The 23670-nt window shown below is 39.3% G+C and overlaps 1 protein-coding gene across 1 annotated transcript in view; it reads left to right on the top strand.

Annotated features, from left to right (window-relative positions):
- The first annotated feature begins 8366 nt into the window (after nucleotides 1-8366).
- The window catches only part of ETNK1 (ethanolamine kinase 1), a 49462-nt gene continuing 34158 nt past the window's right edge, over nucleotides 8367-23670 (top strand). The window contains 3 exon segments of the mRNA XM_052640875.1: nucleotides 8367-8414; nucleotides 8417-8791; nucleotides 22952-23211. Of these exon segments, the coding sequence (XP_052496835.1) occupies nucleotides 8367-8414; nucleotides 8417-8791; nucleotides 22952-23211 (683 nt within the window).

Here is a 23670-nt window from a genome sequence, read left to right as displayed (position 1 = left end):
CTACTAAATCCTCAATAGTAATTTATAGTATGCAAGACACCCTTGACACCATCGAGGCTATTAAGAGGAAAATGATAGAATTCTTGCTATTAAGGAATTAACCTATTATATGGAATAGTTATAATCCGATTCTAGGAACAGGAGAAAGAAGCAAGCTAGAACAAGCACCAATAGACATGTTTTATAGAGTTAAATATTTATTAGCTTTTAAAACTGAGCACACATGTGATTGTTGCAGTGGTTTTATAGATGGCCAGCTCCCTTAGGCTATCTTAAAGTTGTAAAATGAAGAACAGGGGCAGCTTCATTTTTATGCAGCATCTGAAAATCTAAACACCTAGAGGGTCTTGTTTTTCTTTTTTTCTTTTTTTTAAGAGAGGGAGCAGGTGTGTGGAGCATGCATGTCCTTGAACATGAAGGAGGGGTCACAGATGTTTTGGATTTCTGAATTTTCAGTTCAGTCTATGATAGCATTAATGAGTCCTGATTCTCTGGTAGGTGTACAAGAGTGATTTCTTCTTAAACATGTGTTGAATCTGGTGAATGATCTAGCTATTAGATATGCCCACATAATCTTGTTTCACAGAATATTTTCTTCTGTGAATTCTTTGTGTTATTACTCTGATGAACTGAAGTTGCTCAGTCGTGTCTCACTCTCTGCAATCCCGTGGACTGTAGCCTACCAGGCTCCTCCGTTCATGGGATTTTCCAGGCAAGAGTACTGGAATGGGTTGCCATTTCCTTCTCCGGGAGATCTTTGCAACCCTGGGATTGAACCCATTACTCTGGTAACTAAGGTTAACTCCATTGTAATTAAAATATTTATGACTAGAGCCTCTGGATGTATATTCAGTGGTCCTTTTATTCCCTCATACAAAATGTTTATTATGTAGCAAGTTATAAATATTTTACTAGTCTTTTATGTGTTGCGTAATCTTTATGGCTTAAGTCTACAATACAGGTGGCACAAGGCAGAATTTTTAAAGTGTTCTAATAGATGCTGGCGTGCTGCAATTCATGGGGTCGCAAAGAGTCAGACACGACTGAGCGACTGAACTGAACTGAACTAAATAGATGCATAAAAGGGATAAAAGTAAAATTCGATTGGGAAAATCTAGCTAAACTCTGTGAAGATGGTTGCTGGAGGTTAAGCTCTGAAGAATGAATCCGATTTCAAGAAGCAGAGATAGAAGACAGATCTTCCCAAGTATTGGAGGGCCACAACGTAATGCTAAATACTGGGAGGGGACTAAAGTTTGTTGGAATGTTATATTGCTGTTATACCTTCACTTCTCTTTTACAAGCAAGATGCTGAACAATTTTAATGATGCCCTGAAGCTAAGGAATTTTTCCAAAGCCAAAGATAATTTATGGGCTGGCCTATGACCTAGGAAGAGGTCAGAGACAGGAAAGTTCAGTGTGATCAGTTCAGTTCAGTTGCTCAGTTGTGTCCGACTCTTTGCGACCCCATGGATTGCAGCACACTAGGCCTCCCTGTCCATCACCAACTCCGGGAGTTTACTCAAACTCATATCCATTGAGTCGGTGATGCCATCCAACCATCTCATCCTCTGTTGTCCCCTTCTCCTCTCTCCTTCAATCTTCCCCAGCATCAGGGTCTTTTCCAATGTGTCAGTTCTTCGCATCAGGTGGCCAAAGTGTTGGAGTTTCAGCTTCAACATCAGTCCTTCCAATGAATATTCAGGACTGCTTTCCTTTCGGATGGACTGGTTGGAACTCCTTGCAGTCCAAGGGACTCTCAAGAGTCTTCTCCAACACCACAGTTCAAAACCATCAATTCTTCGGCATTCAGCTATCTTTATAGTCCAACTCTCACATCCATACATGACCACTGGAAAAACCATAGCTCCATAGCTCAGCATGATCAGAGTACTCTATGAGTTCAGTTCAGTTGCGTGTCTGATTCTTTGGAACCCCATGAACTGCAGCACAGCCAGGCTTCCATGTCCATCACCAACTCCAACTAATTCAGCCCCTGGCTAATGCTATTCTTATCTGTGACTGGCTGTTTCAGGAGCTAATGAGGTGAACTGAAGCATTTGTTCATTAAGTACCTTTTATTTTCTAGGCACTATTCTAGGTAGTGGAAGGGGCAGTAGACAAGACAGACTGTGGCTTTGCTCTTTTAGGGCTAACACTGTGTCTACAAAGGTAGCTACTAAAAAAGTTAATACATTGATTTTGAGATAACTTACATAGTGACAAGTTATATATAAAAAAATCAAACAGGTTATTGTGATAAAGGAAGCAATGGAAAGACCTTTTGGGGAACAATTTTTGAGTAAGCTCTGAGTGACAGTGATCCCATGGAAAGAAACCAGTAAGGAGAAATCACAAGAAAGCCAAAACAGACAATTAGAAGCAGACTAGAGATAAAAACCAGAGAAGGCAATGGCACCCCACTCCACTACTCTTGCCTGGAAAATCCCATGGACGGAGGAGCCTGGTGGGCTGCAGTCCATGGGGTTGCTAAGAGTCGGACACGACTGAACGACTTCACTTTCACTCTTCACTTTCCTGCATTGGAGAAGGAAATGGCAACCTACTCCAGTGTTCTTGCCTTGAGAATCCCAGGGACGGGGGAGCCTGGTGGGCTGCTGTCTATGGGGTCACACAGAGTTGGACACGACTGAAGTGATTTGCAGCAGCAGCAGCAGCAGAGATAAAAACAGGGGAAGAGAGGAGACAGAGAAGTCAGCTATTTGAAAACTATCCAGAGGCACTGTTGCTGTTGGGTCCTCAAAGCTGCAGCATGACCTCTGACTTCTATGGACATTGTTGTCTCCTAATGTATGTATGAGTAGATGGATGTGTTCCACCTGCTGACATTATTCTGCTGTAGGATATTTCTACTTGTCTATTTATCCATCTATGTATCATTTATCCAATTGTTTGTTGACTGAGGGACAGCTTGGTTGTTATCAATTATAAGCTATTATGATTAATACTGCAGTGCACATTCTTTGGGCTTCAAAGGTGGCACTAGTGGTAAAGAACTGCAGTGCAGGAGATGTGGGTTTGATCCCTGGGTCAGAAAACTCCCCTGGAGGAGGGGATGGCAACCCACTCCAGTATTCCTGCCTGGAGAATCTCATGAACAGAGGAACCTGGCAGGCTACAGCGCATAGAGTCACAGAGTCACACAACTAAAGTGACTTGGCATACTTGCATGTATATTCTTTACACACTTTCTCATACACATATGTGAGATTTTTGTATGTTTCTGGAATTGAAGTTGGTGGATGGCAAAGAATGTTTATATTCATCTTAATAAATACTGAAAACTTGTTCTCCATAGTTTTTATTTTTCTAATATTTCACCTTCCTATCAGTAATGTACACTTGGCACTGTAAGAATTCAAAATTTTTTCCAGTCTAATGGATGGAAATAAAATGTCTCGTTGTTTTAACTTGCATTGCTTATTATAGAAGTATATTTTGATGTTTATTTCCTGTTTGTATTTTCTCTTCTGAAAATTAATATTCTTTATTCATTTTCTCTTGAGTGACTTGACTTTCTTCTTGATTAGTGGTATTCAGAATATTAGTCCTTTTTGAGAATATATGTCACAATTATCTTTTATCTTTTTAATGTGTTATCAATTAATGTCTTTATTATGGCTAGCCAATTAATTTCACAAAGTTTTAAATTTTAATATTTTCAAAATTTTCAATCTTTTTCCTTTGCGGTGTGCGCTTTATGAAACTTCTTTAGGAAATCTTTCCTTAACTTGCAAAATTGATCCTATGTTTTCTTCTACAATTTTTCCATTCATTCATTTACATTGTTAAAGTAACTACTGCCTTGCCAAAGACATAAGTCTGAACTAAAGTCCCTAGTTTACATTAGGGTTCAGTCTTTGTGTTGTACAGTCCTATGGGTTTTGAGAAGTTCAAGTCTTGTAGCCACATTACAGTATCATACATACAGAATAGTTTCACTGCTCTAAAACTTCCTGTGAGCCATCTCTTCATCCTTCCTTTCCTCTGGCTGAACACTTGGTCACCATTGATCTTTATACTGTCTCTACTATTATTGTTTTGCTTCTTCTAGAATGGCATACAGTTGGAATCATTTTATAGCCTTTTCAAATCGGCAGACTTGACGTAGCAATATGCATTAAAGTTTCTTTCATTTTTTTTGGTGGATTTATCCCTCATTTCTTATTATTGCTGAATAATATTCCATTGGATACATGTCCTGGTGGTTTCTGTTGTTGCTGTTGTTGTTATTTTTACATCTATTCAGTTCAGTCGCTCAGTTGTGTCCGACTCTTTGCGACCCCATGGGCTGCAGCATGCCAGGCCTCCCTGTACATTGCCAACCACTAGAGTTTACTCAAACTCATGTCCATTGAGTTGGTGATGCCATCCAACCATTTTATCCTTTGTCGTCCCCTTCTCCTTCTGCCTTCAATTTTTTCCCAGCATCAGGGTTTTTCAAATGAGTCAGCTCTTCACATCAGGTGGCCAAAGTATTGGAGTTTCAGCTTCAACATCAGTCCTTCCAATGAGTATTCAGGGCTTATCTCCTTTAGGATGGACTGGTTGGATCTCCTTGCAGTGCAAGAGACTCTCAAGAGTCTTCTCTAACACCACAGGTCAAAAGCATCAGTTCTTTGGTGCTCAGCTTTCTTTATAGTCCAACTCTCATATCCATACATGACTACTGGAAAAACCATAGCCTTGACAAGATGGACCTTTATTGGCAAAGTAATGTCTCTGCTTTTTAATATGTGTTGTCTAGGTTGGTCATAACTTTCCTTCCAAGGAGTAAGTGTCTTTTAATTTCATAGCTGCAGTCACCATCTGCAGTGATTTTGGAGCCCCCCAAAATAAAGTCTGCCACTGTTTCCATTATTTCCCCATCTATTTGCCATGAAGTGATGGGACTGGATGCCATCTATTCATCTATTAAATCTATTCACCTTTTCACTGATATCTTGGTTGTTTCCGAGTTTTGTCAATTATGAATAAAAATGCTATAAATGAATAAAAATTCTATAAATATTCTTATGCAGGTTTTTTTTGTGTGGATGTAAGTTTTCAACTCATTTGGGTAAAGATCAAGGACCATGATTACTGATTTTATGGTAAGACAACGTTTACCTTTGTAAGAATCTCCCCAAATCTCTTCCAAAGTGACTATACCATTATCACTCTGTCAGTAGTAAGAGTTCCTGTTTCTCTACATCTTCAACAGCATTTTTTGTATTTTGGATTTCAGCTATTCTAATAAGTGTGTAGTCATATCACATTGTTGTATAAAGTTGCAATTTCCTAATGATATGATGTTGAATGTTTTCATATGCTTGTTTGCTGTCTGTGTATGGAATTGGGGTTAGGTCACTGTTCTGATCCTTTGCCCATTTTTAAATTGGATTGTTTGTTTTCCATTAGTAAGTTTTAAAAGTTATTTGCACATTTTGGATACAAATCTTTTATCAGATATATGTTGTGCAAATATTTTCTCCCAGTCTGTGTCTTGGACTTGCAGTCTCTTAAATACAGAGATGTTTTTCACAGAGCAGAAATTTTTAATTTTAATTAAGCCTGTAAGCAGATAGTATAGAGGGTCTCCAGAGAAAGAAAAGCAGGCATGGCTTTCTTGACATAAGAGAAGCCAGTTTTGGCCTAAGCCATTTTGTGATCTGAGCTTGGTTGCAATGCTTACCCTGTACAGATCTTAGTAATTAATGATCTCAAGGGAACAAAGGAGTTTAGAAATAGAAGAAAAGCATCAAGAAACAACAGTTAAGCTATAAAGTAGTCCTAGTTCTTTCTCAAGGTAAAGCTATATATCTATCTATCTAATCTGACACAAATTCTTGAACTGTTCTACAGATGGTAAGTCCCCTCACCCAGGTGGAAGACCCAGACTGGTCACAACCTAAGGAATGAAGACGCTGACGTTTTCTGACTCTCATGACTTCCATCAACTAAAGCGTGGACTCTGCTGACCTTTGCCCCAGTAATATGCTGAATTATCCTCTATTCAAGTTCCTTCATAAATATGCATATTCCTCCCAATTCGCTTCATGAGTATGCATGCTCCTTTAGCTTAAAACTTCTCCAATTTTGCTGTTCTAGGAGATGTTGCTTAGACGTTCCCTGGTGTCTCTTCACTTGCTGCAAGTAATAAATATTACCTTGTCCAGATCTTTGCCTTGGTTGTATCTTTTGGCTCAACATTCATGAAGTGGCAAACCCAGTTTTGGGGTAACAATGGGATCAAAAAGTTTCCCATACAAATAGCAATTACTCCAGTACTATTTATCCATGCTTTCCTAATTTTTAATGCCACTTTCATTATAGTCAAAGATCTTATAAATGTGTAGATCTTTTTCTGGAATCCTTATTTGTTCTACTGGTTTGTTTGCCCACTCCTAAACTGTTATATCGGAGAAGGCAATGGCACCCCACTCCAGTACTCTTGCCTGGAAAATCCCATGGATGGAGGAGGCTGGTAGGCTGCAGTCCATGAGTTCGTGAAGAGACGGACACAACTGAGCGACTTCCCTTTCACTTTTCACTTTCATGCATTGGAGAAGGAAATGGCAACCCGCTCCAGTGTTCTTGCCTGGAGAATCCCAGGGATGGGGGAGCCCAGTGGGCTGCCATCTATAGGGTCGCATAGAGTTGGACACGACTGAAGTGACTTGGCAGCAGCAGCAGCAAACCGTTATATAATAAATCTTGGTAGCATGTGTTCTCCCAACTTATTCTCCAATCTCCCTCTCCCACAAAGAAACATAGCAGCTTTTGTTCGACCTTAACTTTTGGTGTGAATTTTAATGTCACTTTAACAAGTTTTGTGAAAAACTCAGTTGAGATTTTAATTGTAATTGCACTATACTTATCGATTAGTTCAGTGAAAACTGAGTTCTTTATAATAATTATGTTTTCTTATTCATGGATGTGGTTCATTTCTCCATTAGTATAATTTCACCCATAAAGTATTACACATATTTTGTTAGTTTTATTCTTAGGCATCTAATAGTTTTTTTTTTTGGGGGGGTCTAATTATTAACAGATGTTTCCTTAAAATTACAAACTTGTGTAATTCCAGAAATAATTTTAAAAATCATTTCATAATTCAGAACAGTTTCAAAATTCTTAAAATTCCAACTGTTTAATAAAAGTACAAATTATACAAAAATAAAATAGATTCTATCTGAAATGTGAAATTATTAGTATATTATTTCCACACAAACAAGAAGAACATGTAATTTAGCGTTTCTTGCAAGATATGATTTAAAAAAGACTAAGTCTGGAATATGCTGAATCAACTTTCTTGTTGTCTATAAAACTCTCTTTTCCTTGTTTTTAGTTTATGAAGTTTGGCACGTGCACACGCCCACCCCCCCCCCCCCCCCCCTTACTGAAAGTAAGCTATTTTGTGATTTACAAAGGTAAGTGGGTTCTGAACTATCAGAATGTAAACTGATGTTAATCAGATAATTAAACATTTTGACTGTTAAGCTGAGTTGTTAGTGATGTAATTCACCACTAACAAGTATAGTCACCATTTACCAAGTGTTGCAGAGAACACAGATTAAGATCAAGAGGTCAAATCTAAACCCAATTTCCTCACATTATACGGAAAATTAGGAAGTCCCAGTAAATTACTTGTGAATTACCCAGTTTCCAGTATTCTCTTAGCAACGGTATTAGCTGATATAAGACCAGGAGACTAACAGGCCCACCCAGCACTTCCATCGCTGAGCCTCAGAATTACTTCCCTTCCATCTTCATCTTAGACTATAACCTGTTCCTCCTGACTCTAAATAATTCTCAGTACGGTCAAATAACCGACCTTTAAAAATACATCTTGACGTGCAGTCTCCGTTTTACCCAATTATCTTAACTGTCCCAGTATACCATGAGCTCAGTATACTGCTGATGGTAAGTTAGTTGTCAACCCAACTATGTGGACCTCAGTACACAGCAGCTCCGAGATCAAGGCGACCCAGTTAATTCAGCTTGCCCAAACTCAGGCCAAACTCAGAGGCTGACCCTGGGGTTATTTCAGGACGCGTCCCTGGCATTCCAGAAAAAGTCAGCTCTACCTCAAACCCAGATACCAAGACCCACCCCTTCCCCAAAAAAGGTGAGCTAAAGCTTCAGTGCCTTTCGTTCGGGGCTTGGCAGGGCTCAGCCTCATTCCAGAAGGCGAGCCCCGCGTGTTTCCGAGTAACAGCACGCCAGGAAGAGTCTGATAAAGGCCGAGAAACCGAGCCCTGGGAACCAGGCCCATTGTGCCTCAGAGCTAGACACGCGGCCCTGAGCCTGACGCAGCCGAGGCCCCGCCCCGCGCGTGACGCCAGCGTCAGGCCAGTCCCGGCATGCTCCGCGCCCGCCGGCGGCCGAGCGCAGACGAGAGGAATTTTTTTCCCGTGAGCATTCCCCGCTCAGTTCAGCCGCTGTCCAGACCCGGGTCGGCGAGAGTGCCGCCTCCACCGGTTCTCCTACCGCTCGGCTGTCAGTCTGAACGCCCCCAGCCCTCCCGCGAGGGCGCCCCGGGACGGAAGGATCCAGCAGCCTGTCGGCGCCCGCCGTTCTCGTGGTCGCCGTCGCCGTCGTCGTTGTGGTAGTCTCTGCCGTCGCCTGGGCCATGGCCAATTACATCCACGTCCCGCCCGGCTCCCCGGAGGTCCCCAAGCTGGACGTCACGGTGCAAGATCAGGAGGAGCAGCGCTGCCGGGAGGGGGCCCTGAGCCTCCTGCAACACCTCCGGCCGCACTGGGACCCTCAGGAGGTGACTCTGCAGGTAACGCCCACACCTTAGCCCCGGGGCTCTCCCGACCTTGACGCGGCCCAGGGGGGAAGGGAGTGGGGGGTTTCCTCCTCACCATCCTTTATGCTCCCCGGGGCCCCAGGAGCATCTCCGGGAACGTCTTCTCGTTCCGTTCTTTGGGAAGTGACCCTGTGTTTCCTCCGTCACACCTAGGAAGGTCACTCCCCCTTTCATCATTGCTTACTGAGGCTGTCCTGAGGGCAGATTTCCTTTTTCCCGAAGCGGCTACGTTAGTGACGCACCCCTTGCACCTCAGGAAGGTCCTTGTTGTTTCTCGCCCCTCCTCCCCCTCGCCTATCCTAGAAGACTGCGGAATGAACCCTTTCCACTTCCCTTGCAAGGGGTCCTCGCCCGTCGGCCTAAGCCGCTGTCGCCTCTCCTTTCACAAATAATGCAGTAATTAATTTTCTCTGATCTTTTCCTTTCCCTTCCCAACCCTCCCCCCGTCGGTGTAAGCCATTGATGCTCACCCTGCGTTTTTATCGTCTCAAATCCTGGGATTGGCGACAGCCCTGTTTCCCAAAGTAATGACCATGGTCATCATGCATTATCAGATTGGGTTCTTAGGTGGCCCTGCACACGTTATTTTGTTTGTATCAGTATTTCTGTAAAGGTTTTAATCATGTGAGTGAACCTAACAATATCTGATGTTGGAATGATAGGTGGCTTGTGAATATTTCTTTTTCCGGAGCCACTGTATTCATAGAAATTGGGAGAAAAAGTCCTGGAGAACCTATGCGTTTTTGAATAGCTTATTTTTAATAAGTTATGATGCAGCATACAGGAAATGTATTTTGAGCACATTTCTTTTTAACTTTTGCAGTTTTAGGTACTATATACGAAAATGAACCTCCTTTTCCCTTGCAAACACAAAGTAATTTTAAAGGCTGGCATATTTAAGGTTTGTTTCAAATCTGAGCAATAATATAAGAGTATTCAGTTGAAGTAGCCAGATCATCTGCCTTATTTTGTTGACTATTTCAGCAAAGTTAACTTAATAGTATCTCAGGTGCTTTGCTAAAGTAGTCACCTATACAAAAATGAATAAAACATGGATAGTGCCCTAGGGCCCAGAACAGTCCTTGACACTTCAGTTTCATAAATGTTGGCTTCAGTTCTTACTGTCTGGAAGAGTTTTGAGCAGATTAAAAGGACCCATATGTTTTGAAAAAAAGTTATCAGACAAAAATTTTGAAAATTTAAGGGAGTGTTTGTTAGCCAGATATGTAGGACATAGTGAATCAAAAGTGATTTTCATGTGTGATAAAAAAAAAAGATAGTAGAGTTGGACCATAAAGAAGGATGAGCACCGGAGAATTGATGCTTTTGAATTGCGGTGTTGGAGAAGACTCCTGAGAGTCCCTTGGACTGAAAGGAGATCAAACCAGTCAATCCTGAAGGAAATCAGTCCTGAATATTCATTGGAAGGACTTATGCTGAAGTTCCAATACTTAGGCCGCCTGATTTGGAAAACTGACTCATTGGGAAGACCGTGATGCTGGGAAAGATTGATGGCAAAAGGAGGATGGAGTGGGGTGCGGAGGATGAGATGGTTAGATCCCATTACCGATTCAAGGGACATGAATTTAAGCAAACTGGGAGATAGTGAAGAACAGGGAAGCCTGGCGTGCTGCAGTCCATGGGGTTGCAGAGTCCGACACAACTTAGTGACTGAACAATAACAGCATATTTCCTTTAAGGAAAATTAGTTTAATTGAAACTTCCAAGTTGAAACTCTACACTTCTTTAGTTTATTATTTATTAACTTATTCTAGTTTTTTACATTTATTAAAATAAGTTATGTTCTGGCCGTCAATTATTAATTAAACATATTAATTAAAGACATTGCCGTTTCCTGGTAAACTCTGGTTCTGACAAGCTGTATTACTTTTTAAGCAGAGACTTAAGAGTTTGAAGCTTTGATGACTGGAATTTCAGAGGTACATGAGGTGTTTTTTTTTAAATCATTTAATCCCTCAGACAACCATTTAAGATGGGTACTATCATTTTTTAGATAAAGCTCAGTGGAGAAGGCAATGGCACCCCACTCCAGTACTCTTGCCTGGAAAATCCCATGGACGGAGGAGCCTGGTTGGCTGCAGTCCATGGGGTTGCAAAGAGTCGGACATGACTGAGCAACTTCACTTTGACTTTTCACTTTTGGAGAAGAAAATGGCAACCCACTCCAGTATTCTTGCCTGGAGAATCCCAGGGATGGGGGAGCCTGGTGGGCTGCTGTCTATGGGTTGCACAGAGTCGGACACGACTGAAGCGACTTAGCAGCAGTGAAGTAAAGCCAGGATATAGGTTGGAAAAAAGGATAAAATGTATTAACATTTAGACTGTTTCTGACTGTTGAAAGTACTTGAGATTGAGCCTTACCTGAAACCCATGTATCAACTTTTGACTTTGAGACCTTTGTACTCATTTTCCAAACTTCCAATGTGCTTATTTGTAAATGAAGGTAAATACTACCATTTGTTTTGCTCTTATGGTGATTGTTATTTAGAAATCTAATCCCTCCATGTGCAAGCAAAGCTTTTGATCCAGAAGCTGGGACAACTGCTAAGCTGAGTTGATGGTTATTCATCTCTCAATTTAGTAGATCTGACTCCCAAATTCTAGGTCATTATAGTAAATATGGACAGAAATATTTTCTTTTGAGATTTGCTTTTATTTCCTTTGAAGTATAAAGATAAAAGTCATACCTCACATATAGTTAAAAGAGTAAAACAAGTATCAGTAATAATAGCACATATTTTTTAAAAGATTTTTTTCTCAAATTCTTATGTGATATAAAATATTATTTAAACATACCTTAGAAGCTTACTCTAATAATACTTATTTACCTGGCACTTAGTCTTGCCAGCTGAACTTTGAGAGCACATTACAAAATCCAGAAGCAAACAAAAAAAGATGTTAGTACATTCAAAATGATAGAGGGTCCCATCTTTGCTCACAACTTATGGACATATGGGATAATATGTCTCATTTTAGATAGAGCTTTAAAAAGTTGAATTATTTTTTCCCTATCTCTGCCAAATTAAAAGAATACGATATAAAAGGAGTGGTGAGCTTTGTGTAGTGTAGTATGTTAGAATAGGCAGAGTAGGTCTAAAACAATACATCAGAGTTTTTTATTTAATAATATTTTACTGTTTATAAAGAAAGCACTTCGGCATACACTCTCCCAGCAATCCTGTGAGATAGATGTAGACTGTTAATATGTATTTTATAGTTACATGATACTGAATTTGAAGTTAGTAATGGCAGATCTGGGATGCTGCTGCTGCTGCTAAGTCGCTTCAGTCGTGTCCGACTCTGCGACCCCATAGACGGCAGCCCACCAGGCTCCCCTGTCCCTGGGATTCTCCAGGCAAGAACACTGGAGTGGGTTGCCATTTCCTTCTCCAATGCATGAAAGTGAAGAGTGAAAGTGAAACTGCTCAGTGGTGTCCGACTCTCAGCGACCCCATGGACTGCAGCCTACCAGGCTCCTCTATCCATGGCATTTTCCAGGCAAGAGTACTGGAGTGGGGTGCCACTGCCTTTTCCAGATCTGGGATGAGAACTCATAAATTATTGCTCTTTGAGAAAAGTTTATGTTTGTTCAGTTCAGTCGCGTCTGACTCCTTGCGACCCCATGGACTGCAGTTTGTATATTATGATTTAGACAGGGAAGCCATTTCTCTGCAATATTAGTAATTTGTTTAAAAATTAAATCTTTGGTTCATAGAAAGATTTTGTCTTAAGTTCCTTACAAATATAATTTCATTACTTTTTTCACATGTGACATTATTCTGGAAAAGGGATTCACTTCTGCTTTCTTTTATTTTTTTATTAAATTTTAAAATCTTTAATTCTTACTTGTGTTCCCAAACATGAACCCCCCTCCCACCTCCCTCCCCATAACATCTCTGTGGGTCATCCCCATGCACCAGCCCCAAGCATGCTGTATCCTGCGTCAGACATAGACTGGCGATTCAGAGGGAGAGGGAGAGGGTGGGATGATTTGGGAGAATGGCATTCTATCGTGTATACTATCATGTAAGAATTGAATCGCCAGTCTGCTTTCTTTTAAAATCATTACTATCTAATAGGAAAGTATTTGAGTGGGTGGTAACACCTGAGAGTATTTTAAGTATGACTAAGAGAGATGGGATGTTTAATAGGCTCCTGTGAAGGATGTGTAATGTTCGATAGGCTCCCATGTATTTTGATAATGTGTGACCACAAAGTCAGGGGTCTAATGTGCTAGTTCACTTTCAAGTATTAATAGCTATATGTCTTGGACTGAGCAACCATTTCACCACTCTTTGAGGCCTCAGTGTAGTGTAGTGGAAAGAGGATGGTTTCAAATCCTGATGTCAGCCATTTGCCACCTTTGGCAAGTTTAAAAACCTCTATAAAAAGAAATTATTATCTACCTTGGAAAATAGTAGCATAGTACAAAACAGAATTTAACTACTATCAGTTCAGTTCAGTCGCTCATTCGTGTTGCAACCCATGGACTGAAGCTCGCCAGGCCTTCCTGTCCATCACCAACTCCCAGAGTTTACTCAAACTCATGTCCGTTGAGTCGGTGATACCTCCAAGCATCTCATCCTCTGACATCCCCTTCTCCTCCTGCCTTCAATATTTCCCAGCATCAGGGTCTTTTCAAATGAGTCAGTCCTTCTCATCAGGTGGCCAAAGTATTGGAATTTCAGCTTCAGCATCAGTCCTTCCAATGAATATTCAGGACTGGTTTCCTTTAGGATGGACTTGTGGGATCTCCTTGCAGTCCAAGAGACTCTCAAGAGTCTTCTCCAACACCACAGTTCAAAAACATCAGTCTTCGGCGCTCAGCTTTCTTTATAGTTCAACTCTCACATCCATAGATGACCACTGGAAAAACCATAGCTTTGACTAGACGGACCCTTGTTGGCAAAGTAATGTCTTTGCTTTTTAATATGCTGTCTAGGTTGGTCATAACTTTTCTTTCAAGGAGCAAGTGTCTTTTAATTTCATGGTTGCAATCACCATCTGCTGTGATTTTGGAGCCCCCCAAAATAAAGTCTGACACTCTTTCCGTTGTTTCCCCATCTATTTGCCATGAAGTGATGGAACCAGATGCCTTGATCTTAGTTTTCTGAATGTTAAGTTTTAAGCCAACTTTTTCACTCTCCTCTTTCACTTTTAACTACTACACTACAACAAATAGTAATTTTAATTACTATTCGTTTACTACTTTTACTACTTTACTACTAAGAGTAGAGTATCAGGAGAATTAAATGAAATAGGTAAAAAATTATAAACAGTATGTTTTATTACTTCACCCTGCCCCCCATCCCCGGCTCACCCCCCCAGCCTTTGTAAGTAGAAAGTTGTTCTAAAAGAATTGTAAGCTCCTAAAATTCAGTAATTTTGACATGTATTTTTTTGTGCTGGCATAATGCTAATTTTTAGCAGCATTTCTTGTAGCAGAAGGTAGGCATGGGAGAATGGAAAAGGAAAGGCTTCACAGAGAGGCTTCAAGGGGTACCTTGAATTGAGCTTGGAAGGAAAGATAGGAGATGGAATGGGGAAGTATTTCTGGGCAAAGAAAAACCACTTTCGTAAACTATGAGTGTTTCGTGGACTATGAGTGTCTTGGGTAGAATGGTGTACAAAGTGATTTCCAAATAAGGCAGAGGTTAAATATGAAGTATTTATGCCTCATTAGGAGGTGGTATTTTATTATCTAGGACGTAATGGGAAGTTGGTGAATGTTTTTAAGCAGTATGTTATATATTAAGTGGCAGATTACTATTTAGGCAGCATCCATTGAAGAAAATGTTTTGAATTGGAAAGTGAGTGATCACTTAGAACGGAGAAGGCAATGGCACCCTACTCCAGTACTCTTGCCTGGAAAATCACATGGACAGAGGAGCCTGGTAGTCGGACACGACTGAGCGACTTCACTTTCACTTTTCACTTTCATGCATTAGAGAAGGAAATGGCAACCCACTCCGGTGTTCTTGCCTGGAGAATCCCAGGGACGGGGGAGCCTGGTGGGCTGCCCTCTGTGGGGTCGCACAGAGTTGGACATGGTTGAAGCAACTTAGCAGCAGCAGCAGATCACTTAGAAAGGACATTATTTTTGAAACTCTTGGTTGTTGCTTACTAAAAGGATGCTAAATTAGTATAGTGGATTGAAACCACTACAGTTTAAAAAGGTGAGTTAAGATGTGATAGGATAGATCAGAGAGCATTGCAAGTAATATGGTTAAATATTTCTTGTGAAGCTTGTTTTAGTTTTACATAAAATATATGTGTTGAATTAAGCCATAAATACGTTTTTTTCCCCTGTGTGTTGCGTTAAAAAATGTTGTGAAAGACAACTGAGGAGAGACTGTTATGTTAGTATAGATAAGTGGTGCTGGGATCCAAATTAGGACAGTGGCCTTGAAGCTGGAAATAAGGAATAGATTTGACATTTCAGAAAATAAATGTGCAGGACTTGTTAATTGCTTGCAGGTCCGGGAGGAAGTGGGAAGCTTAAGGGCTTTGTTTTGTTTCGTGTTTCTTTTTGTGGCAGACAAAGATAGGGCAGTAATGAAAGGTCTTTATGTAAGGAATCAGGTTGTATTTTTCAGGATTCTGTCACTGTTTTTTATCTTTTGGCCTTGCCATGTGACAGGTGGGATTTTAGTTCCTTGGCCAGGGATTGAACCTGAACCCTCTGCTGTAGAAGCACAGAATCTTACACTGGACCACCAGGGGAAGTCCCCCGTTTTTTCTTAGAAGTTCTTTTACTCTGATACATCTTATGGGCTATAGATAAATTTTTGTCACCCTTTTAAAAATTGTGAGATACAACAAGCCTACAGGAAAAAATGAAACATAAATTGTTGTAGAACAAATACCTTTGTAGCCCTAGCTCAGGGAAAGAGAAAATATTAACCAGTAATCCAGAATATCTCCCACTTCCCTTTCTGCTCCTAACTTTTCCCTCCCTCTAGTGGTAATCACAATAACAGTTTAAAAAAAGTTAACAGAACAATATTTTTGAATTGAATTAGTCATTTTTTCTAGTACTCTGAGAAAATATACTGTATGTGTAAATTTTTTAAATAAAGAACTGTATAATCATGAAATAATTTAGTTTTACTGAAAAGATGTAACACAATATTAAAACTTTGAGTAGCAAAAAACCCGCACTTCCTATTCATATTTTATTAAACAATCAACTGTTCTATTTTGTTTATTACCATCTACTTCTCCCTTAAATATTTTACATAGTTGTTTTATTGAATCTTATGTACACTTTTATATTCCTGTTCTTCATATCAGTTCAGTTCAGTTGCTCTGTCATGTCCAACTCTTTGTGACCCCGTGGACTGCGGGCTTCCCTGTCCATCACCAACTCCTGGAGCTTGCTCAAACTCATGTCTGTTGTAAATATTTTCATGTTTTTATGGTATTGACCACAATTTTTGATAGCTAGAAACATAATATTTGATCATGTGACTTAATTACTTTTAAAGTGAGGTTTTAAAAAGAATTCTAAAGAGTATAAAGAGGAAAATTAGAAAGGCTCAGCAGATAAAGAGTCTGCCTGCTTTGCAGGAGACACAGGAAATAGCTTGATCTCTTGGTTGGGAAGATCCCCTGGAGGAGGAATTGACAACCCACTGCAGTATTCTTGCCTGGAGAATTCCATGGACAGAGACTATGGCGAACCATAGTCCATAGGGTTGCAAAGAGTTGGACATGACTGAGTGGACTACACACACACACAGGCATTCATCACATTCATAAAAGAATACTATCTAACCCTGTTGATTTTGTTTAATAAATACAAATGGTTCATGCTGTTAATAAAATATTTAAAACATAAATAAGGCTATAAAATGGAAAGTAAAAAACTTAAATCCCTCAACACTAAGTCCTTCTCCTCAAAGATAATTTTGTGAACAGTTTTTTTTGACTTATGTAAAATTGTCAGATTATTTACCAGCATAAATAATTTATGTATGGATTTACCAGCATACATTATCTACCTTCATTTATAAATATAGTAAATATAATTAAATTATTCCATAGGGTGCTTTTAAAATAGTATATCTTCAATATCTCTATGTCAGTGTATGTAATCTTTTTTTAAATTTTGTTTTTATTTTTTAGATATTAAAATCAGTATTGCAGTGAACTACTTTTATGCATATATTTTGGGTAACTTCTTTAAGTATATCCATAAATTCTTAGTGAAATTAAATTTAAAGAAAAAAAACATACACACACATATACGTGTGTGTGTGTGTATGTGTATATATATATATATATATATATATATATATATATAATCTACTTCAAGGAACTGGCTCACACAGTTGTAGAGGTTGGTAAATCTGAAATTTGTATGGCATTGTCTGGTAAGCTGTAAACTCTTAAGACAGGAATTGATGCTGTAGCCTTAAGGCAGAGTATCTTCAGGAAAACCTAAGTTTTGCTTTAACAGCCCGTCACCTGATCGAATGAGGCTCACTTATGGGGATTAATCTTTTACTTGAAGTTATCTGGTTAATAAGTCTGCGAAATACCTACAGAGCTGCATCTAAATTAATGTTTGATTGAATGACTGGGCATTATAGCCAATCCAAGTTGACATAAAACTTTCATGGTATTTCTCACTTTATGTAATTTTTTATTCCTCAAAAAGTATTGTAAAGTATCTTTTTCTGTATATCTTCTCCAATCTCTGATATTAAATTAAAAAAATTTTTGCCAGTTAGATCCATGAAAATGGTATTTTGTTTTCTTTTTACATTGCTTTTAATTCTGTCATTTTGGAAGATGGTGGAATCACAATAGTTTCTTCTACAAAACAGTGAACTGACACAAATTAATTCCATCTTTCTAAATTTCTGGTCTTGTGTAGTAGTCATTATCTTAAAGAATAATTGAAACTTGTGTTTCCCATTATCTTGGCCTGTGGAAGCTTATTCATTTGAATTTAGTATTAATTGGTCATTTTAAACCATAAATAAATATCAAAACTCTGCTTGATTTCTTAATCATCTTAGGGACTAAAGAAATTTCCTGGTAGCTAAGATATAGAGTTTGTCATTGCAAGATAGTGTCACGCACTGAAAGGAGGCATTGGATTATGTTTTGGGGGTCTCAAGAAGGTCTTCAGGTTCATTGATAGTCACTTTAACTTCTAAGGTGTCATTAAACTGTAATTTCTTTTCACCAACCAGGTTTTCTGTGTTACTTCAAATGGCACCCTGTACAGGTTTGGGCAGTACAGCAGCATAGAGTCTAGGGGCTAATCTGTAACGTAGATGTTGTCATAATTATTAACTTTTATGATCTCATTATGAATCATTTTGCTGTCTTGTGTTGAAATTTAAATATGTGGTTATCTGCATACTTGATAAGAGCTTAGTTTGTGTCAGAAACTGTTGTGCGTGCTTTTGTATATGTTGTCATTAATTCTCATGAGTGAAAGTTGTTCAGTCGTGTCCAACTCTTTGCCATCCCATGGACTATACAGTCCATGGAATTTTCCAGGCTAGAATACTGGAGTGGGTAGCCTTTTCCTTCTCCAGGGGATCGTCCCAACCCAGGGATTGAACCCGTATTGCAGGCAGATTCTTTATCAGCTGAGCCACAAGAGAAGCTATTAATTCTCATAAAAACATATTAATTAAAAAACAAAAACTAAAACTATAGATTCTAATTGCTTATATTAAACATGAGATGAATAAAGCACATACAAGTTAAGTGACTTGCCTAAGATTACTCAACTTATAGACTGACACACCTAGAATTTACAGTCAAGTAGGGCAGTCTTGCTCCAATCTCATTCTCTGAACTAGTACTATCTTAAATACTTGACAAATAGTGTAGGATAAACCCTGTGAAAAGGAGCTCCATGAGATTTCTATTGTTTTTGTACCCCCTCCAATGAGGTGGAATTTTACATTTCTAGTATATATCTGATATAGTGCTCATACCTAGCATATACCTATTATATTTTTGTCTGTTTTGGAAAGCTGAAGTACCTTGAATTAATTGTTGATTTATGCATGAGGTAGGAACCATCCAAGAGTGAAAAAGCATTATCCATACATCTTTAAAGCCAGAAATCTCCATCAAGAGGTCATTTGAATAGCTGAACAAATTGGATTTATTACTCCGTGCAGTTGAGGAAGACTTATTCCATGAGTAATGGTGGGGCTCTTGCTATGTGGGTATTAGAAAGGACTTAGCATAAAAATTTAGGAGAGGGGTCAAGGAAGCTTCCCTGATAGCTCAGTTGGTAAAGAATCCACCTGCAATGCAGGAGACCCTTGTTTGATTCCTGGGTTGGGAAGATCCCCTGGAGAAGGGATAGGCTACCCCCTCCAGTATTCTTGGACTTTCCTTGTGGCTTAGCTGGTAAAGAATCCACCTGCAACCTAGGATACCTGGGTTCAATCCCTGGGTTGGGACGATCCCCTGGAGAAGGGAAAGGCTACTCACTCCAGTATTCTGGCCTGGAGAATTCCATGGACTATATGGTCCATGGGGTCACAAAGAGTTGGACATGACTGAGTGACTTTCACTTTCAAGGAAGCAAGGCTTTCCTGTGGATTGGGTGCTGTCAGAAAGGAAGTGGGGCAAGTCTAACTGTGGGTAACTTACCTTACCTAGAGGACTGGAGGAATGAAGCAGGGCCAGAACTGTGACTAGAAAAGAAACAGCATTTCCTCATATTAGCCAGAGCAGGGGGATGTTTGGTGATTTTTGTGGTTTGGAAAAAATTCATAGTTTTATCTGTGTTCACACATGATTACAGAGTGGCTTTGTTTTTGTCTTGATGCATTATGGTCACAGAGTGGTCTCATCTGATACTGATGTTCTGTGAAATTACTTATGTTCAACTGAATCTCTAGGCCTTGCTGTATGTACTGGGTCTGTTCCTAGCTATTGGGCTCCTTTTGTTTTTCTCACTAATTTAACTTTTTCACATTTAAACTGGATTGATTGTGGAAGAAAAAAAAAAAAGAAAACACGCATAATCCAAAAGAAAAAAGTTTAAAACAGGGAAACAAGAGACAGGATTTAAACTACCTAATATTTGTGTTGGATATTTTTGTAGCCATTTCTATCCTTATTTATACATAAATATAAATTAAGTGATAGTTTACATAAAATACTTTTATGAAGTGAAGTAAAAGTCGCTTAGTTGTGTCCGACTGTTTGCGACCCCATGGACTGTACAGTTCATGGAATTCTCCAGGCCAGAATATTGGAGTGGGTAGCCGTTCCTTTCTCCAGGGAATCTTCCCAACCCAAGGATTGAACCCAGTTCTCCCACATTGCAGGTGGATTCTTTACCAGCTGAGCCATCAGGGAAGCAAAATACTCTTATAAATGAAGTAATATTTTTTTGCCCCAGGAATTTATTGTGACTATCATTTTATTGTAAATTTGTAGCTATTTTGTATAGTAGAGTATGTTAGGGTTAGTGTCATTGGAGTTGTGACTCAATGTCATCCTTGTAAATGTGTGTATATTGTTCAATAATCTTATCCGTAATGTTATCCACTTCTAGCCCTTTTAAGTGCGTACATCTTAAATGTGTATTTCTGTGTGTACACATAAATATACAATATAGCATGCACAATTAAAGAAATTCATTATAGGCAAGAGTGAAAGAATAAATATGGCGCCCACTCCAGTACTCTTGCCTGGAGAATCCCAGGGACGGGGGAGCCTGGTGGGCTGCAGTCCATGGGGTCACTCAGGGTTGGACACCACTGAGCGACTTCACTTTCACTTTTCACTTTCATGCATTGGAGAAGGAAATGGCAACCCACTCTAGTGTTCTTGCCTGGAGAATCCCAGGGACGGGGGAATCTGGTGGGTTGCAGTCTATGGGGTCACACAGAGTCTGACACGACTGAAGCGACTTAGCAGTAGCAGATCAATAAGACAAGCTAATATTTAAAGTGAAAGTGAAGTTGCTCAGTCATGTCCGACTCTTTGCGACCCCGTGGACTGTAGCCTGCCAGGCTCCTCCATCCAAGGGATTTTCCAGGAGAGAATACTGGAGTGGGTTGCCGTTTCCTTCTCCAGAGGATCTTCCCAACCCAGGGATCGAACCCAGGTCTCCCGCATTGCAGGCAGAAGCTTGAGCCACCAGGGAAGCCAGTATTTAAGTCCTTACTAAATATTTGTTGGGAGGATGTGGAAAACATAGATTTTACTCCTGGCTTTTGAGAAGTGTGCAGTGTCATTCATCATAAGCATTTCAGAACATTAATTATTTCAATAATTGAAATATTTTATTTCTATATGATATTTGGAGGAGTTACAGAGTAATATGTGTGCTGCTGCTAAGTCGCTTCAGTTGTGTCCAGCTCTGTGCGACCCCATAGATGGCAGCCCACCGGGCTCCCCCATCCCTGGGATTCTCCAGGCAAGAACACTGGAGTGGGTTGCCATTTCCTTCTCCAATGCATGAAAGTGAAAAGTGAAAGTGAAGTCGCTCAGTCGTGTCCGACTCTTAGCGACCCCATGGAGTGCAGCCCACCAGGCTCCTCCATCCATGGGATTTTCCAGGCAAGAGTACTGGGGTAGGGTGCCAGTTGATATTTTAATAAGAACAAACTTGCAACATAGTTTTTAAGAAAATGATGATCGGAATTTAGTATAAAGGCATATGCTTCTTGTCATTGTTTCCCTACCTACCAGCTTTTTGAAATCTAGGTGGAAAGCAGAGTTTGTATGTCTCTGCATACCCTCAAAACATAGATATTCAAAATAAATCTTTTCACATTAGCTCATTAAATTTACCTACATTAGGTGAATAAGGATAAGTAAATACTTCTTTCAAATTTCACCTGAAGATCTTTAAGCCTTTTCAGGTATCATTTATCATTACAACAGTCTTATCAAAATAAAAATGATTACCGTCTTTCTCAGGCATTAGTTGAATGTGTATACATTTAAAACTTATCCTTTGTTCATTATTCTTGTTCTCTCCCAGTTGTCTTGGGAAAAATGTCCTTAACACTTGCTTTCACTTTTATTCCTTTATTCCACCCGAGAGCCTCCAAAAGCTCTGAGTTATAATTGGGTAAATAGAAAGTTTTAGTGTCAATTTTAGGAGAAGGGGATGACAGAGGGTGAGATCGTTGGATGGCATCACTGACTCGATGGACATGAGTTTGAGCAAGCTGCAGGAGTTGGTGGTGGACAGGGAAGCCTGGTGTGCTACAGTCCATGGGGTTGCAGAGAGTCAGACACGACTGAGCAACTGAACTGAACTGAGTGTCAAATTCATGTAGAGGAAGACAAAAGTTGCAGTTTCTGAATAGACTTAGAGAACTAATATTGCTAATCATCTGTTTGCTTTTTAATAGAATATTATACTCAAATCTGAAAAAGGACTTTAAAACTCCTGAGGGGACTTCCCTAGTGGTCTGTTGGTTACGACTTTGCCCTTCCACGGCAGGGGGCATGGGTTCAGTTCCTGGTTGGGGAACTAAGATCCCTCATGCCTCACGGTGCAGCAAAAAAAAGAAATCTTGAAAAGTCCCTGACCTCCCTTTTAGAAAATATCTGTGAAATCTCTAGTTACTTCTCTATCTTCATCTAATTAAGATTGTGCTGCTGCTGCTTGTTTAGCTGTAGCATTCAAGTTTAAATTATTATAACCTGAGTACTTAGAAGAATTTATAGTGCATGTTATGTTAAGTAATCTTTGAAAATAGCATTTAAAATTAAGTTTTTTATAAATTGGAGATTTACCATAATGAAAATTATGGTACATTATGTTTGTAATTTTAAACTTGTGAACATTATTAAAGACTTTTTTATATCATATATTACGCTAGCAAGAAAGCCACTTTCCCTATCTTCAGAGATTTTCCAATCTGTTAGACATAGGAGAGAGAAAGAATGTGTGTGTTGTACCACACAACATATTAAACAGCAGCATTCCATTTTGTTTACATCTAGAATTAAAGTTATAGACATGTTAGGCAAAATTATATTCAAAAATTAAGTAGACATTTTCTTTCAATTAGTATTTAATGTTTTTCAAATTATCTCCTAATCCTTCCTTAAAAGTGAATAATTGTTTTTCCTTTTTTTTTTTCTTTTTTTTGGGGGCAGCTTTTCACTGATGGAATCACAAATAAACTTATTGGCTGTTATGTGGGTAATACAATGGAGGATGTCGTCCTGGTGCGAATTTATGGCAATAAGACTGAGCTGTTAGTCGACCGTGATGAGGAAGTGAAGAGTTTCCGAGTGTTGCAGGCTCATGGCTGTGCACCACAGCTCTACTGTACCTTCAATAATGGACTGTGCTATGAATTTATACAGGGAGAAGCGTTGGATCCAAAGCATGTCTGCAACCCTGCCATTTTCAGGTACATTTCTTTTCCTAAGTAATTTATCCTTTTGAAAACTTAAGTGCACTAAGGCAATGTTTTTTGAAACTGCCTTTTCTTTCTTTAAGCAACTATTTGGTTAATTTAGAAACTTTCTCTTGTTCGGATTTTGTTTTGTTTTTGCTAAAGAAAAAGCATTCCTTTTTAGCTGAATTCTCTCTGCAAAAGAAATAAGAGTGTGAGGTTTTAGATTAGCTTGCTATAGAAGGTCAAAGTTTCTCCTTAATTTTTTTAAAATAGTGTTTGAATCAAATCATAACACATTTCTTATTAAGTTTTGTCACTCAGTTGCTCATAGTTTCAGAGTTATTGCTCACTAAGATCCTTTTAATACTGTTAACACTTCTTTGTTACTCTTTAAACTTCTAGTATTTAATTCAATGTATTGTATTTTTATAAGGAAATGCTCTAAAAATATAAAATTGATAAAATTTTCTT

Source organism: Budorcas taxicolor, chromosome 5 (assembly GCF_023091745.1).
Source record: "Budorcas taxicolor isolate Tak-1 chromosome 5, Takin1.1, whole genome shotgun sequence".
In the NCBI taxonomy this organism is placed as follows: Eukaryota; Metazoa; Chordata; class Mammalia; order Artiodactyla; family Bovidae; genus Budorcas; species Budorcas taxicolor.
This window is presented reverse-complemented; position numbering and strand designations above follow the sequence as displayed.